At 45.1% G+C, this 19,072-nt stretch overlaps 1 protein-coding gene across 1 annotated transcript in view; it reads left to right on the plus strand.

Moving 5' to 3' along the window:
• Window positions 1-19,072, plus strand: part of LOC138492335 (sodium-dependent serotonin transporter-like) — an 821,649-nt gene that overhangs the window by 608,665 nt on the left and 193,912 nt on the right. The window contains exons 10-11 of the mRNA XM_069619389.1: window positions 250-349; window positions 2,365-2,465. Coding sequence (XP_069475490.1) covers window positions 250-349; window positions 2,365-2,465 — 201 coding nt within the window. The remainder of the gene's footprint in view (window positions 1-249; window positions 350-2,364; window positions 2,466-19,072) is intronic.

The following is a 19,072-nucleotide window of genomic DNA, read 5'->3' on the forward strand; positions in this document are numbered from 1 at the left end:
AACTAACCAGCATTAAAGGTGGTATCATTTCTTGAACGGAAAAATATTCTATAATGAATGCAGGCAAACCGCAATATTTGATGATTTCTAAAAATGTAAAACGATACATGTAATCAAATGAATGCATGCTTGCTTCGTATGCAAACAAGGAAACAGAGCCATGTCCTTTTGGCCCACATGGTGTGTCTTTGCTGTGCATGCTGTAACTGTTGACAGCAGTATATTTTTAACGTGTATGTTTAATTCTAGGGCGGGGCTTATGTTGTAAAACTCCTGGAGGAGTTTGGTGCTGGCTGTTCAATTATTGCAGTAGTATTGCTAGAGGCAATAGCAGTTTCGTGGTTTTACGGTAAGACAAATCGCCTTTTTAAAATATGGATCTGAAAGAATCTATTCGCTGACGTGTGAGTGAACCACCCATGTTGGGATTTTCAAATAATTGAAATGTGTTCGAATGGATCCAAACAAATCGGGTGCTTCCCCCACTGTTGCCCTATTGTGATCTAAATGTTATTAGTTAATTAGAGGGATGTGGCATGGTATCTCCAAGAAGGCATGCAAATGGCAAACTGGATGCGGCTGGCTAGAAGGAACCAAGACTGTAGCCGCTCTATCAGCTGCACAGTATGTGGCCTTATGTGGGACCCAAGATATGGCAGTCCTTAGTACGAATTATACTACAAGTTGATTCCATGGCGATTGCAAGCCTTGGGAAGGCGAGAGCAAGAGCTGCGGCCATCTTGCAACAGTAAGGAAACGCTATTAGAAACGGAGAGCATGCACATCATGGGGGTGGTTGCAAGAAGCTATGACATGAGAAACTGAAGTGGGATCTCCTGATGCTGACTGTACTCCACAATTGTTCACTAAACACCCACAGAGTATGCTAAAGTCTGAATTGGAATGCTATAATGCCAACCTTGAGATTGCCTTCCATGTTGAAACAAACTCTTCTGTGCATAAACATTCCGGATGACTGTGATGTGTCTCCGGTTACATCCGGAGTGCCGTGAGCCCCCTCCCGCCTACAAAGGCACCGCCCGCACTTGTAGTCGGTTCGGGCTCCCCGGTCGCTCTGCGGCGGCCGGGAATGCCCACTTTATTTATACTGCACGTGATGGAGCACAACGTCACTCCGCCACGTGCATGTGCCCTTACTGGGGCAGCACCACAATGACCGAGTTCAGGACCTGTAATATGCACGTATCAAAGTACAGTGCACTGGCCCAAATCCCTCAAAGTCAATTTCAACTTTGTACAAAGAGGGACCAAGAACATAGTTTCTTTTTCTCTCAAATATTGGTTGTCAAGACCCATTCGGTACCATTCATATTAAACAAGATATTCAGTCACCCTTGCTAAATGCTTTCCTATTGCCTAGATGCCTTTGAGTTTGCTGTGCTTTACAAGTTTCAAAATAAATAAATAAATATTGCATCACTGCCCAATAGAAGAAGTGGAGAACATATATTCATTAGAGGGCTGGGACTAGGTTATGAGACTGTACAGGATTTTCTTACACCACTAACCTAGGTTGAGGTTGTGATTGGTAAAGTATGATGAAACACATCTGCATGTTTTATTCTGCTATTAGAAAAACTGAGATTTTGCAATTCTGTGAAAGCCAAAGTGGGGTTTTTCCAAATGATCTGGAAGGTTTTCTGGGTAACTATTAGCCCACTCAGTTCTTATTATACCACCGGATGAGATCTGGCAGATAGTCATCAAGGACCAGCCATTGACAATTGGAGGAATATAGTTGGGCACAGACACTCCGAAATCAATTCTAGCATACTGCCATACATATAATTCAGTATCAGCGGCCAAAAGAAAGACCCACCTTGAGTGGCCTCCTGTAACCTATGGAGAATATAAAAGATTAGTATTGACAATCAAACTTAATGGTGTACTAAAACTCAGCCAGGCATAAGATGTACGCCACTCAATTTAAAATAACTCAAAAGTAAGGCAAGCCATTTAACAAAGGGTGAATTCGGAGCTAAGAATTCCCCTGAAGCAGTATGATCAATATTAGAAATAAACTGTTAATGAACACTGAGCGAGGTGTTACAGGATATTCGTGCATGTGCAAACACTGCATAAATGCAATCACATCAGCTCATGCGCAAATGCTGATTGCACGTATGCAGTTCCATTGTCCGAATGTGACAATGTGATCACCCATGTGCAGCATTTGTGCACGTGTAAATGTACAATAATGCCGCCCTTTCAAGCACCTGCATAGAATTCTTATAAAGTACTAGTGTATCCTTGACGCGCGCTTTTGTAAATGAATATGAAATGTTCACGATCCCTTTAGAAAAATGTACTTACACTTTACTGCGCCCTTTGTTTCCTTATCAGGAATTACGAGATTCTGCAATGACGTGAAAGCCATGCTGGGATTTGCCCCTGGAATGTTCTGGAGGGTTTGCTGGGTAGCTATCAGCCCAGCGTTTTTAGCCGTAAGTATGTTTCTCACTTTAAAGAACAGGGGGAAGCATTGGCAAACCAAACAGCGTAGTCTATTAATCGCAAAAGGAGTCCAGTATTAGTGCCAATAAAGATTGCCCACACTTGCAGCTCAGGAAGTCTTCATTCTATTAAAGACAAGGAGGCAAGCATTATACTATACTTTCTTTATTACTGCCACAACAGTTTTTCAACTTATAACTTTTAAAACTTCAACATTTATAACTTTTTTCTGCTTATTTTAGAAAAAATGTAAATTTGGGATTAAAAGTACTCAAAAGCAAGAAAGCTCTTAAGGTCACACTCCAAAACTATGAGTCCCATGATCCTCCGGGTTTAGGTAGTCCTGACCTCTATCAGCATGCAGGTCCGTCCATAAGAGCCCTCCACCCCAGGTCCTTTCCTCTTTCTTTTTCCATTTTGAACATCGCAAAGAACTCCAACAGTCTTAAGGTTGATCATCTACAACCATTCAACAGAACTGTAACTGTGGTTCCGAACTGCCATAGCTCGGGGTCTCACGGGCGACTGGTAAGTGCACATGCCTTAATCCCTTGTCTCCAATCAGGCCGCTTTCTATTCATCTCCTCCGAGAAAACAGAGAATAATACATCAGGGAGGGTATCAGACAAAGCTGGACATCTAATACACGACATATAAATTTAGCTTTCGTCAATAATCTGGGTGGGATATAATGTTTGCCTCCTTGTCTTTAATAGAATGAAGACTTCCTGAGCTGTAAGCGTGGGCAATCTTTATTCCATGACAAGACAGGAGGCTTGCATTATGCTTGTTCAAAGCTTGCCACCACTCTATTTGTTATGTCAGACACAGGCTTGAAGTAAAATGTCTTAAAAGTCGATTCAGAGGACCAATCGGCTGACTTCATGATATCCTGAAGGGACACTCCTGCTGAGAAAGCTCTAGAAACCATTGCGCCCCTAGCAGAATGCGCACCAAACTGGGCTAGGTCTATCCCTGCCCAATGCATAACCTCTCACACCCATCTAGCGATTGTCGCTGTTGCTACCGCATGGTAAGGCTTTTTACGCGCTATTAGCAACTGGGTTACTCCTCTAGGTCTCAGGTGCCCTGTCACAGTCTCGTAATCTTTAATACAATGTGCTACACAGAGCTTCTTATTCTCGACAAAGTAGGCGTAGGAAATAACTCTAGAATCTGTTTTTGTTCGTTTAGCAATGGTAAAGGTTACTCCGTCTGAGTATAATATTTTCCTATCAATTTCCAGTGCTTGCCACATTGGATACTCTTCGGCACGCAAAAGCAAAAGCATTGCTAATTTTCCTGATAGCTGGGAGCGAGAAAGATGTTTGTTCTCTGGCCATGCGAGAAAAAGTGTGAAATCTTCTCTAACATCCCACAATACTGCGTATTTTGGTTCAGGAGGCCTTTTCAGCTTCATCCTTCTCAGTAGTCGCAGGACTGTGGGGTGTTCGCCAACGGCGGCATTCTCTACTCTGTTATGTCCTGCTGAGATTGCTGACCTAAACACTCCTATAGTCCTAAAGGCGCTACCTTCCTGACATTTTTCAGCTAAGAAGTTGAGTATTTCTACTACAGGGGCAGAAACGGGATCCAGACTATGCTCTGTGCACCACTAGGTCCAACTGTTCCATGCAGCGTTATAGCTCCTAATGGTGGAAGGCGCCCAGGAATCTCTGATGCAATCTGCAGCGAGTTGCGAAATGCCTGGCAAATCCCACTTTTTCCTGAAACCTTTCAGACCATCAACCGCAATGTGCCCGCCGTTATTATCGGGTGCGTCTGTCCGGATGGACCGAGCAGAAGGTCCGGCTGATGAGGAACTGTCCTTGGAAAATCCGTAGAAAGTTCCATCGCTACTGGAAACCAGGGCTGCGATTTCCAGATGGGGAGTACTATCACGAGCTCTGCCTCTTCCCTGCGAACTTTCGCTAATGCGCTTGTAATCATGAGGAACGGAGGGAAGGCATAGTGGAGCGCTCCGCTCCATGGTTGGAGGAATGCATCCGTGCCAGCTGCACCCGGGTCTATTCTCCAGCTGAAGTATATCTGGGTTTGGGCGTTCAGTCTGGATGCAAACAGATCTATATGTAGGGGACCCCAGAGTTTCTGCAACTCCTTGAAGATCTGCGGGTGTAGCTTCCAGTCTCTGGAATCCACAAGATACTGTGAGTTCCAGTCTGCTACCTTGTTGAGAGTGCCTGGTAGGTATTCTGCCGTACTGCTATCTGATTCTGGAGGCAATAAGGCCAGAAGTCTTTTGCTAGTTCTGCTAGTAATTTGGACTTCGCTCCTCCTAATTTGTTGACATAACGCACTGCAGAGATGTTGTCCATCTTGACAAGCACGCAACATTTGACCGTGTCCTTCGTAAAGGCGCAGACTGCGAATGACCCTGCTAATAACTCGAGACAGTTTATGTGGAGGCTCAATTCTTGCTCTGACCATTTCATTTCCCTCCTGTCTCTATGTTTTCGCACCGGGCCCCCCAGCCTGTTCTGCTCCCATCTGACTCTATGATGAGGTCTGGGGAAACCACGAAAATTGCTTGGCCATTCCAGGCCTCCATATTCTGGAGCCACCAGTGTAGCTCCGTAATGGCGTCGGCATCTAGGGTCACCAATTGATGGTAACCGAGTCCTCCTTCTAGGTGTTTTATCTTTAGCCTCTGTAGGGCTCGATAGTGGAGGGGGCCGAGAAAAATGACCTGAATAGAGGCTGCAAGCAGACCCACTACTCTGGCGAGGCTCCTCAGTGAAGTCACTCTCTTCGCTATCACTAGCCTGAGTTCTTTCTTTATTGCTCTTACTTTGCGATGTGGAAGCTCGAGCGTTGCTCTGAGAGTATCTATGCTGAATCCTAGGAATTCTAGGTTCTGGACAGGTACCAATTGGGATTTGTCCAAGTTCACAAAAAATCTGAGAGATGACAGGAGCGAGAAGATCCACTGGACGCTCTTGGTGAGAGTCACCTTGTCTGGGCCCAGCACAAGAATGTCATCTAGGTAAATAATAATGCAAATCTCTCTCTCTCTTTTGGCCGCTGCTACCGATCTCATCAGTTTCGTAAATGCACAGGGTGCTGACGCTAGGCCGAACGGAAGACATGTGAAGTGCCATGTTTCTCCGTTCCACCGGAAGCAGAGATACCTCCGAAATTCCTGAGCTATCGGAATCGTAAGGTAAGCGTCCTTCAGATTGAGGCGAGCCAACCAATCTCCTGCACGAAGGAGGTCTCGGAGCAGATGGATACCTTCCATCTTGAAGTGGTTGTATACCAGCCACTCGTTCAAATTCTTTGAATTTATGACAGGCCGTATCTTGTCCCCTCTGTGTACTAGGAACATGTTGCTGCGGAACCCTGGTCCTCCTTGAACTTCTCGCTCTATGGCGTCCTTGCCTTTCAATTTGAGCAGTTCGCTGTGCAACAGTGCTGCTTCCTCGCTTGCCATGTGAATGGGACGTGGTTCTGTACTCTGGAAGGGATTCCCCACAAAATCTAGACGTAGCCCTGCTACCGCTTGCAACACCCATGCATCGCGCGACAAAGCTTGCCATGCGCTCAGAAACTGAAGGGTTCTCCCTCCTACTCTCATGCTTACTGCACTCACCTTCTCATGCATTAGGTTGATGATAGGACCCTCTCCCTCTGCGACCTCTGGGACACCTGGATCTGGTCGGGAAGAAGGTGTCTTGTTGTTTCCCTTCCCAGTATTGGGCGCGCAGTCCCTGGAGTCTACAGTGATAGTTGAACAGACCGGACGCACAACCCCTCTGGCGTCCGGTCCCGTAAAAAACTCGACTCGGGAAAATCTTTTTTTTCAAACTCCGGGCTCTCTCCAGCGCTGAATATGTGCCCACAAACTGGGACATCTCCTTAGCGAATGCTTTACCAAATAACAGGCCTTTGGCGCTTTCGCCTGCCTGATAAGAGACTAGGTCACTTAGTTTGCTATCGATTTTCAGCAGAACACCTCTTCTCCTTTCTGATGAGGGTGCACAGTTCGCGTTTCCCAGAAGACACACTACTCTTTGGGCCCAGTTAGCGAGGGCGGGAATGTCCACCGGGGACCCAGTGTCTTTTGCTTTCTCTGCTAGATCCATTATTTTGGCTAATGGACCTGCAATGTCGAGGACCTTGTCTTGGCACCCTCGCCATGCGCGGTCAACTCCCTTCCTATGTCTCGTGCAGTTTTAGTTACAAAAGTGGCCATCTTGGGATCTAGGTCTGGTGTATCCACTAGTTTCCCCGGTAAGTCTGGTCTGGGGCACTCTGATTGCATACGTGACCGTACTTCTCGTTCCAGCGGTTAACGTATGTGTTGTGCCATGTAAGCTGCCACCCTAGGCGATGGCAACCACTCCGAGGATTTCGGGTGCCTGATGACCTCTGGGTCAAACATGCCAGCGGTGTTATTCCCCTTCCTGAGGGTCTACATCCTCTTTGACATGTTGAAAGGTGTCATTCTCATCTCCTCCCTCATCATCAGGCATATAGCCTTCTTCATTGTCCCCTGAATTGTTCACCCCTGGGGTAGTGCGTCTGTCCTGGCATTCTTTTTTCTGTTTCAGGAAGGCTCTTTTCAGCCTAGCGACCGGGTCGCTTATTCCTTGGGGAGCAGTATCCTCCCTTTCTAAGTAACTTGGGGGGGTTGAAGAGTTTTTGCTCTTCCGAGCTGCTTTACGCCCCTCAGAATCAACCCCAGCTGGATGTCTGGCTGACGGGCCATCTCCGGGGCTATCTGCTCTTCTCTTTCTGGCAAGGCGAGCTTACTGTTCTGCCATTATAGCCTCCAAAACTTCCAACCTTTGTGCGATAGGCTGGACTCGTTGTGAGACTGCCTTGGTGAGTGAGTCTCCCAGCACTTGTTTAAAACTTTGGGAGAGGTCAGTATCTTGTTGATAAGGACCTTCTTCCCATTCCTCTTCTGACCACTCTGGTGAAGTGGATGGAGTCTGACCAGGGCTTTTGCATTGAGCCATATCTTGTACTTGGCAGTGCCAAATCTGTCTTGTCAGCCAAGGGGTTGGACAAGCTCTTGACTTGTCTCTTGCTCTGTAAAACTGACAGGCTATGCTGTACAGAGATATCCTCTGGAAGGAATCTGTCCTTTGATTTATTATTCCCCCTTTTTTTTTGTTTTCTTCAAGTGCTTGTGAGGCTGTAGAGTTCTGTTAGCTTCGTGATCGCACTGTTAAATTGTACGCGCAAGCGTTAGAGAAGCCAGGAGATTAATCCTCTCCCGCTCCCTGGGTCCTGATGCCCGCCAGGTTCACCGGCGTGGCTTTGTAGTATGGAAGGAGCGGGGCCGGCTGCCTGAGGCGAGCGCGTTCGCTCGCGGCGTCGGACCCGCCTCCCTCTTAACAACTAACAACGGGTTTACTCACCTCAAGTTCCATCGAATGCACATTAAAATATGTGCTTCTCTGACTATCACGCGCCGTGAAAACTAACGCTGGCATACAAAACATTCATTTTAGTACTAAGTGCGCTTCCCGCTCGCGCTGTACAATGAATTTTGTGAAAAAAATTATATTAATTAAGCAAATACAGAAGCTTGGTATATATGAGGTACTTATCTTTCTTGGGCAGCAAAAAGAAAGAGGAAAGGACCTGGGGTGGAGGGCTCTTATGGACTGACCTGCATGCTGATAGGTGCAGTAGTAGAGGTCCGCACTACTTAAACCCGGAGGATCATGGAACTTGTAATTTTGGAGTGTGACCTTAAGGGCTTACTTGGTTTTGAGAACTTTTAAACCCAAATTTACATTTTTTCTAAAATAAGCTGAAAAAAGTTATAAATGTTGAAGTTTTAAAAGTTATAAGCTGAAAAGCTGTTGTGGCAGTAATAAAGAAAGTATAGCATAATGCGAGCCACCTGTCTTGTCATAGAATTACAATTCAGAACACAGCCTTTTTTATTGATCTAACTCATTCTGTTTTTGTTGCTGTTTTTAATATGAATGTTGTCTATTTTTCTCCAATTTGTATATACTCTTTTTCCAAAGTAAAGTGCAAATGCAAGAAAAGTACATTTCTATCTAAAATGTACTATTCCATAAACCACCAATATAAAGTGCAAATGAAAGTGCAGATTTCATGTGGCAAAGGGTTCCGAGTACCTCCATCCCCCTATGTGAGAAGGGACCAGGGACCGTGTGGGGAGGATCCTCTGGTTTGCCCCTCCTGCTCCCACGATCTTGGTGGCTAAGGGAACGGATTATGAGGGACAGACCCAAAGAGCCATCAGCATCTGCATGCTTGGCTACCCTCACGTATGTGGAGAAATGATATCCAAAACCAACGGGGGAAGGAGTGGCATACGAACGAAGCCAGAAAACTGGAGCACTAACCAGTCGCCTTACAAGGTCCCCGAACACACACCTAAGGCCTATTAGGCTAAAATAGTTCTGGCCAAGGGTGAGGCCAGGGTGTGCAGAGAGAGGATCGCCCACATGAAGGGACTAACCAGTCCCAAGTCCCACATCAATACTGCAAGCCATCCCCAAGCCATTAATTCATCTCTATACCAATTGCATGGAGAGAAACTCCTTTGTTCTACCAAGTCCACGGGAGGCAGAAAGGTGGGGTCAAGGCCCTGTAAAAATAAAGGCTTGTAGTAGAAGCCCATGGTAGTTTGGAGAGAGAGAGGTGGTGATGAGGAGTATGCTGGAAGCAAGAAAGGAATGATTTTGGAGGTTGCTAGTGGAGGGGAAAAGAGGTGTTGGGGAAACAAGAAGGAGGTAACTTGATTGAGAGCACCAGGGTTATTGGAGGTGAAGGAAGGATGAGGTGAAGAACATCAAGCATCTGGACATAAAGAAACCCAGGACGTTTGGGAGAATGTTGCCAGAAGGTTAGAAAAAAGAGAGACATAATTCTGAGGAGAGGGAGACCAATGTGGTGAAAGACCAGGTGGAGTGGAAGAGAGAAGAGCATTCAGGAGTTGGAGAAGGAGGTAAAAGTACACACGGAGCAGATGAGAGAACAGAGACAGCTCAGGAAGGGAACAATAAGTTGATATGAAGAGGAAATGGATGATCAGCTGACAGCATAAATAGTAGGAAAGAAGGAACGTCTAGGCAGGCAGAGGCACCCAATATCTGAGGGACCAGCAGAGGCGGGAGGTAGTAAGAGCATGTGGCAGAGCGATTTGGAGTTTAAACAAAAACACCCTTGATCCAGCATTGGCCAAGAACTATCGGCCAATAACTGATGTCCCCTATCTTTTAAAAATCATTGACAGAGTGGCATATTTGCAGCTACAGAGGTTTATAGAAGATAACAAAATCCTATGTACCCACCAATCCAGTTTCAGAGACCAACACGGAACACAAACAGCACTTTTGGACCTTAAATCGAACATCACAGTTATCATAGAACAGGGCCACTGAGCATTGCTCATGCTGTTGGACCTCTCCGCAGCATTTGATCTTATTGATCACAAGCTACTTCAAGACAGGCTGAAGAAACATCACCAGTTACTCAGAGAGGGCCTCCAAATAGATCATATCCTTCCTGGGCCCTAGAGCTTCTACGGTGGCCATCGAGAATGCCCAGGTACTCCCCATCTCTTCTACTTGCTGAGTACCACAGGGATCCTGCCTATCCCCTATCCTATTTAATATCGATATTAGTCCTCTACTCAATCTCCTCAACGGACTGGGTGTCAAATACGCTAACTACGCAGATGACACCCAGGTACTGTTTGAACTAACTGGGACACACTCCGTAGACACCAGTGCCCTGAACAGGGTCGCCACAGAAATTCAATCTTGATTGGCACTCAATTCCCTGGCATTGAATAATGAGAAGATAGAGCTTCTCAGTACTGCCTTTGACTCTCTCATTAAGAAACTCAACACCCTGTATTTTCACTTTACCATCGCTGGTAATCAGATCCCAGTCAGTAAAGCTGTAAAAACATTGGGTGTTATTTTCGACCATGAGCATTCCATGAAACAACAAGCCTCACAAATCCGCTCTTCGTGTGGCTATGTAACTAAATGACATAATCAAATCTGACCTTTCCTCTCCATAAAAAAAAACAGATCCCTACTGGTCACTGCATTAGTCACCTCTCGGTTAGACTATTGCAACGGTTTGCTTACCGGTACATTACGGGCAAACTCGCATTGCCTGCAGGCCACTCTGAATGGCGCGGTCAGGGTTACTGGTCATTTCCATGGCCACCGAGACCTCTACATTATGTTTTTCACCTAGTTCCCCTGATACACTTTGTACTTCAGAAGATACAGTGTGTAATTGTTGCCCCTTTGGTCAAGGTGCCAATTGTTTCTTCTGTTAGGCCTAGTGGCTTGGGGTATTCATTCCATTTTACGCTCCTCAAATCTCCCTTGAGATTCCAATTAATGAATTGGAGGCTAAAATGATAAAGCTCAGGAAGTTGGGTTGTTCAAAGGATGTGACCTTGTACATACAGGAAGGCAGAAAACCAACACTCTCCATGGACGCCAATGACACTGGTAGAATTTGTCTTTATGGTATCAGGAAAAAGTTACCACTCCATTGATGAGCAGCCCTATTTGTTTTCAGGATTTTTGTGAGATATTTGTTTGATGGTCCATTCAGTATTTAGCCTCATCAGACAATGAAGGATGATAAGGGATTCCTTAGACAGGTGAGGAGGGGTTTCTCAAGTGGAGCGCATCCAAACAATTCTTTAATTTTGAACCCCATTGTCCCTGACATGTTTATTAGTTCCCCATTGGGATATATGCCTGTGATTGACCCCCCCATTCTGCCCCCTTTGAACCAATGACAGATTGTTATCTACATCTTGTGTCAGACAAGGTAGTGTTCGCGGTGGTAATCTCATCAGGTCAGTGAGTGAGTTAGGTTTGTGCGTTTGTCATGAAACCTATATCTGATTTTCACAGATGAGGTAATTCTCTGACCTGCTCCTCTCCTCATTTGAATCTAAAAATATCTTCTTTCTTTTGATGTGATTGTTATCACCCCTACCTCCAGAGCCTTCCCTCGACCCCCTGGGAAGTGTCCAAGACCCCCCAGCAGAGGCTGTGGAAGAATAGGGGTAGGGAAAAGCATATGCTTGTCACTGTGCATCAGTAGTGAGAGCAAGCAATCAACCACCTGCAGTGGGTGACTGCTACTCATTCATCAGTACAGGAGGGGTTTACCAATGTCACATATATTTTCTGTTGATAGTCCACTGCACACACCATCCAGTAACCCTTCACATCTTCAAATATGTGTTAAGAGATGTATACCAATACACAATGATTTAAGATAGATGCCCCATTCCTCAGGTTCATGTTCAAGTACTTCTGACTCAATAACGAACACTTAATAAATGCTGCTATTGCTCTCATGTAAAAAGTCATTAATGAAAAAGCAGAAATCATTGCCTCAACCTCAAATCAAGACTAAGGGCCTCATCACGAATTGGGCGGTAATGCCGGCGCTATTAGCGCCGGCGTTAATAGCCCTACCGCCAAACCCCCCGGTGCTAATAGTGCCGGATCATGGGTTTGGCGGAACGGGTATTGCCCATTCTCCACTGAGCCCATTCGGGAATTCTCCATTCCCCATTGGGCTCAATGGGGAATTTCCGCACTCTTACCGCCGGCGGATTTCCCCCTGGCGGTAAGCGCAAAATTTCAGCGGATTTCCCCCCAGCTAACAGCTGGGGGGAAATCTGCCAAACCTGTGATGTGTCGGACCCTTAAATGCGGCGGTAATAGCGCTACCGCCGCATTTAAGGGTTACCGCCAAACTCGTGATGAGGCCCTAAGACTAATCAACCTTCTCCAAGAAACCAAAGTCACCTAATAAACCAACTACCTGCCTCACTAGGTCAAGCTAGGCAACCTCACAAATCATGCTAGGCAATCAACGCCTGCCTCACCAACTCATGATAGCTAACCTCGTAGAAGATTCTGCTTCAATACCTCAATATCTTTCTCAATGTGATATCAAAGAAGGGTAAAAGGTCTCTCATACTAACTGTAGAAGGTAGGGAGTTGAGATGGCTGCAGAAGGCTGGATGCCTAGATTATCCACAATTCAAGAAAAATGGAAAATAATAAAAATGGAAAAATTCCAAAGATATTTAAAAAAAACACCTATTAACCATGATCTTTTAATCAAAAAAGCATACAAAATATGATGAATTGCTTAAAAAAGAATGGAATGCCCATTGAGTTTAAAGGTGCCAGTGTATAGCCAATTCAAAATAGGGTACCTGCTCTTAGGTGACGAGTTGATTTGCCTTGGGGTAAAGAACAAAACTGTTCACTAAACAGCTCAAACAGAACCCAAGTTCTGCTCAAAAGTCAATAGGCAGAGTCCTTTTGAGACTCAAAATGCTTCAAAATAGCCAGAATCCAGCTTGGTAGCTTTAGAAAATCCAGTAAAAGAAAAAAGAGGGAGTTTGCCCCTCCCAACTGGACAGCCTCTCTCTTCAGCCCTTAGTCTTCTTGTGCCGATTCATCTAGCTCTGTCACCGAACAGCTGTGTGCAGGGCCTGAAGCTTATTCTATTTGTACTATTCGGGCGCTCAGTTCCACACACCTACAACCGCTAAAGTTGTCTGCCCAGATGGGAGAGGGTAGCTTGCTCCCACGCTCTTACAACTGCTCAAGTAACCTGCTACCACATGCCTACAACAACTAAAGTTGTTTGCCCCCATGGGAGGAGGTAGCCTGCTTCCACACGCCTACAACGGATAAAGAATTTCCAAACAAAAGCATCAGCGGACTGAAACTACAGCTAGGATGGAGATTTGCAGTCTGTCTGTAATGCCTTGTTATCTCTTGTTTATTATTTATTAGAACACGGCTTGTATTAGCATCAAGGATGGGCCTAAGGATCACACAACTTACATGGCTGAGATGGTTAGACACAAGATTACTTGTCCCACGTGCCATGAGCCGTAGAACAAGCCGTGGAGGCATCATAGGTATCATGAGAATGAGAGTGACAAAATAAAAGAGCATTTAAAACATGACAGAATAGTTATTTGCTAAAAAAAAAAAGAGTTCACTTAGAATATTAACTATTTTCTAAAGACTGAAACATAAACATTTCTTCCCGAGAAGAGCCAGCTACAGCAGATACTGGGCAACAGACAATCTTCAGTCGCTGACGGTTGCTGCTTAATCAGAGATGCGCAGATGTTTGTCACACGAAAAGTTCCAAACAGTTTTCTTCTGTTAGTCAGGATACAGCTTTGGTGCATTGAACGAGTTCACTTCTTCCCATCATGATGAAATAAAAAGATGATCACGATGAGGATGAACCCAGCTGCGAGGATGTAGAGCACAGGTGTGATCCCCAAGACTATGTTTCAGAAAAAGTCAAAAATACTCTTCAATGGATTGAAAGAGAAAAATGTTTTGTCAGCTAGTCCGTAATGGATCCCAGAATGGAGCTCCCATTTGTTGGAGCGGAGCTTTCCAACAGGGCTTGAATCTCCTTTGGCCAATCTGGTGTTCTCTCCAATTGGCCAATTGCAGTGCTCTGTTTGATGCTTCTGCGAAAGTCTCTGTGGTGATAGTGATGTGTATCTTCATATCCAGGCGATATGGCAGTCTCAGTGATAGTTGCAGGAACTTCAGAGGTCATAACTTCACTTTAGGCCAATTTAATAGCACTAGCACAGTCCAAACTGGTGGATGAAGAATGATTTTGCAACTGTTTAACACTCTTGAGACAGTCATTAAACCGGCAATCCCCACAGTCACACCACAGCAGGTAGCATTAAACTGCACAAGGTAGGATCCATTAGGTAGTAGCAGAGCTACTGAAGGTTTCCATTCGAGTTGCACTCAGCATGCTTTTGGTTGAGTAAGAGTTCTGCTCACGTGGGCTGATCTTGAGAATGTGCTGGCAGCTTGTATGTGGTGTTCCCACACAGTTCTTCAGGGTTCTTATAGGTCACCTGGCCTAAACCCAGCCTACCCATCAATCACTTTAACCTGTTGGTGCCTTCCTGGTTTGATACTGCTTTTCCCCACTTAAGCAGCCCTCCAGCCTCTTTTCCTTTGCAGTTGGTGAGCAGGTGCAAGTGGATCTAGGTCACCTGACCTAATACCACCCACCTTCTTAGCCCTGCCTCTTCCTTTCTGTTTTTAATTTTTAGATCAAGGGTGTCTCTCACCCGGGTGTCCAAAGTGACAGACCAAGAAAAGGCTAATTCCTGTTTGGACCTGTTCTGACTCGGAGGACTCAGGGCTCAAACGATTGCTCAGACAACAGACAACAATAATTATGTCATTTCCATGGCGAACCGCCTCCACTCTCCTGAGTTTGGTCTCCCCCTTGTGGTCCTCCCGCACAACCACAAACAGGGTTGGAGTCAGATAACTTCTGCCCTTCCCAGGCCACATGGGTAAAGACTTTCCCCGGGGAATCAGTAACAACTTTGTCCGATTCGTCACAATGGTTACATATTACATACGTAAAAGCTTTTGTACCAAGAAATAGTGTCACTTCTAAGTTCTTGTCTGTGTTTCTGTCCTGAAGGTGACTGCTTTGAGTCATCTCTTGGTAGACATGGTGCAGGATGCATGTATGCTCTCCCTTCCAGTCTGTTGGACGGAGATTGGGCTTCAGCAAATCATAAAGTGGTTTCACTAATGCTGGATAGTCTTCTACATATGATCGGCCAAAGTTAAAAAGGCACAGTATGGCCTGTAGCTGCTTATGTGTCAGTGGGCTTTGCAAATGTGCACATTTCTCTAGGAATTGTGGAACAAGTCCCCTTCCCTCACCAGATAATGAAAACCCCACAAATGTGATTTCTCAATGGTCTATTTTAGACTTCTTGAAATTGAAAATGTAGCCTTTAGCTGCTAGTGTCATAATGATTACGTGCACTTTCTCTAAGCGTTCATGCAAGTTATCATCTGCACACTATATGTCATCTACAGATGTCCAGCATTTCCGTATGCCTTCTAAGATGGATTGTATTCTACTAGAGAAAAGCCCAGGACTATATTTGTACCCCCATGGAAGCCCAGTGAAGAAAAACGGTGTTCCCCTAAAGGTTATAGCTGTGTAGGTATAGCTTTCTGGATCGGAAGGTTATGCAAAGAATCCATTCACAAGATCCAATGCAGTCTTATATTTGTATATCTGTATGTTACTCAGAAGGCCTGTGTCTTGATATGGGCCAAATCGTCCTTGGGACCAGCCCTTGGGAGCAAAAAATTACCCAATTCAGCCCAAAATACAGGTTCTATTGTGCTGAGCAGTGATCTCATGCTAGTGACAAATGACACCTTCAATAAGTTTTAATATTTATTCTAAACAGTGAATTTCATATACATTTGGTATTCAAGTTAGAGAAGATTACAAAGCACAAAACTTAGAGAAATGCAAAATATAGAGAAACATAGAACTTAGATAAACATAGAGAAACATAGAGAAACACAGTTTTACGCCCCTTCAATCAGCACTGGGAGACCCTGGCCCTCATAAGCTAGCTGTAACAAGCCCCGCTCAGAGGACAGCGCTGAAGGATGCCGTCAGAGCTCCAACTCCGGGCACTTGATCTGGCTCGAACCAAGTCCACAGGACGATCTCCCACCCGAGTCATGTGAGCATGCATATTTTATAATCTCGTGCTGCCCGTCCATGACGCACAGTTCCAGAACTTTCCCTGTGCAAAATATAGGCTGGCTCATGGAAAAAACCCAACTCTGTTAATTTCCACTGCTCCTTCTTCTGAGCCCCTCCCTGGCTCCCATCTGCGTGAAAGCTCAGGAATGTCTTATCAGTGCCTTCCCAGAGAAAAGGAGATTAGCTTGGGGCCATGCAGGGCTACCGTTAGTGAGGCAGAATATTCTAAGGGAAGCAGGGATGTATTAACCCCATCTGCAAGCTCTAAAAGGCATGCACTCATAGCTTAGTGTTCATAGCGCTTAAGACTCGCTATCTAAGCGCTATATAGGTGCCATAATGTTCCAAACACTCCAAAAATGTCCATTAGCTACAGAGCTAGGGCCCTCTCCCTGCCTGTCTATCAACAATGCATAAAGTGACCTATCACTCATACTAGGCCTGCATATTCCTTGTAGCTCACTACTGCATAATGGAAGTGCTACAACAGACTACTGTCAGCATTTTGGCACATACTTTGAATACACTATTGGCTTTCAGCGGCTAATGCTGTCATCTAAAGCCCTGATTGGCAAGGTTGCAATTTTGTGTATCACTACAGCCTGAACTATGCATTTTCTGTACACTCTCTGTGGGTGTATTAGTATTTAAGATTCTAAAGTCTAATACCAATCCACATGAACCACCTGGTTTGGATACTAGAAGTAATGCTGTATTGTAGGAGCGTGCCTGTTGTATTGGAACCCCTTGGTCAAATAACTGATCCACAATTATTTTCAAATGTGGTATAGTCTGTGCTTTGATTGGATATTGTCTCTGAGGCTTTGGTGTTGCAGACAGCAATTGTATGAGGAGGGCAATCTATGTCATGTCCTGCATGATTCTTGTATATCTGTGCTGCACCTAAAACAGCCCACGAGGCTGCATAGGAGCTCACTACCTTTTCCCCAACTTCAACTGAAAAAGGTAGTTTAATTACTTCTTCCCCTGCAGGGCTTTCCCTAACATATAGCCTGGGCCAATTATGTTCTGCTAAAAGGCCATCTTGTGTTATTTGCAAATTAGACCAAAATAGTGCCTCTATCTCCTTTGGAAATTCCCCTTCAAGGTGAATTGTAACTATATACACATTATTGTCCCCAACCACGTCTCCCGTGGGAGTAATAGCATCTATTTGTTGATTAGTAAGAATGTGTTGTAATAGCCTCTTGTGTCTTTCTTTGAATATAGAGACTTGTGTGCCAGAGTCCAACTGTACCACTAACCAATCTCTTGGATCTTTAGTCACTGGTATTATTATATGTGTCTGGTTTACACTTTCTGCCATTGTTGCCATTGTCCACTGTCAAAGCTGCAGTTTGCTTCCTTTCTCCTTTTTTCTACTCCCTTCTGGCAGGCTTTGGCTCTCCCTCTGGTGTCGAGCCCTGTTTCTTCTCTTTCTGTGAATGAGAAGAAGGATAGTCTAAGAAATTTTCTAAGACAACAGCTAACTGGAACTGTAGGCCTATGTGTTACTACTGACTTCTGCAATTGTATTCACTCTCCCTTCTTGCTTCTCCACTCTTTTTGACTGCTTACTCTCTGTTCTCTCCTCCTCTTCCCTTCTCCCTTTTCCTGTCTACTCCCCTCCTCCGCTTACTTTCTTCTATGCACTTACTCTATCAGAATTGTCCCTGGACCTAGTATGATAGCAACCTCGTCTGTCTCCTCCCGCTCCCCTTACTTTATTTTTCCTCCTCCCCCATCCAGCACTATCTGAAATGCCGTCATGCCTAATACGATAGTCGCTTGTTTTGTTCCTCCCCTCCCTTTCTGCACTCCTCTCACTCACATTTTGTTTTTCTCCGGCTCTACCAGAAATATCGTCAGGCATAGTACGGTAGTCACCTGTCTGTTACCATTTCCTTACCAATCTCCCCCTCACTTCCTTATCTATGTCTTAGCTCTTGCACTATCTGGAATGTCATCAGGCCGAGTACGATAGTAAATTTCACATCCTTATTGTTTATGACCTGTAAAAATGTCATTGTATTTTCCCTTGTTCCCTCCCTTGCCTCGAAGCGCTTTGAAACATATTGTGTATTGGCGCTATATAAATAAACTATCCTATGCTATATCTATGTATCTTTGTGGCTGCCTAAGCTGTGCCCTATCTCTTAACTGATAGGTGCTTTTTTCACCACTTTTGCCCTAAAGGGTCTTCTAACCCAACCAGCGTATTGTCTGGGACAGGTTCTATCACTTTCTCCAGATTGTGTACTGCTACAAAAAGTCTCCTTTTTTCTTTGGCATGGGGCATACTGGAAGCCCTTATCCTTCCCCTTCTGCCTCTAGCTGAGAAAGTATGGCTGCCTGGTGCCTGCCTGGTACCAGCAGGATTGGTAGGTGGTGCTCTTTTAGAGTGCTTATTCTCTCCTGATTCCTTCCTTTGCCCTTCCCCAGGCGGTCCACCCAGGTGGTCTCTGCATAGAAACATATAAGTAGCTGTTACAATGTGACCAAACTGGAGATTACTTTCCGGGTCACTCAGCAATACTGCTAGGCGTCTGACTACTTCTAGTCTTACTGACTCACCTTTTATAAAGGCATAAGTGCTCCTTCTACCATGGAATAATTGTCCCCAGCTGTTGCCAGCCCTAAACTCATTGCTGCTTCTGCTCCCTGTGAGTTTAATATCTCTTTGAGAGTGGAGATTAGCGTTTTAATTGGAGGAGTACCAATTAAATGAAGCTACAGCCAACTATACACTGAAACCCAACTATCACAGTGTTCCATAGCTGGATTACAACCTGTTGGCATTATAATTGCTAACGCCTTCTGCCTCTGCTGATGAGTGGCCTGAGGGTAGGCTGCCTCTAGATGGCTTAATTTACTGGATTATCATCTAGGTAAGTCCTCCTGCCTTGTGGGGCAAGTGTCCAATAAGCCTTTGGGGGTCTGGAAAGGAAGTGTTCTTTCCTCCCCTACCATTACTGGTCTGGGTGCAACTAGA

The sequence above is a fragment of the Ambystoma mexicanum genome, chromosome 10 (assembly GCF_040938575.1).
Source record: "Ambystoma mexicanum isolate Mex_15411 chromosome 10, UKY_AmexF1_1, whole genome shotgun sequence".
Classification (NCBI taxonomy): Eukaryota; Metazoa; Chordata; class Amphibia; order Caudata; family Ambystomatidae; genus Ambystoma; species Ambystoma mexicanum.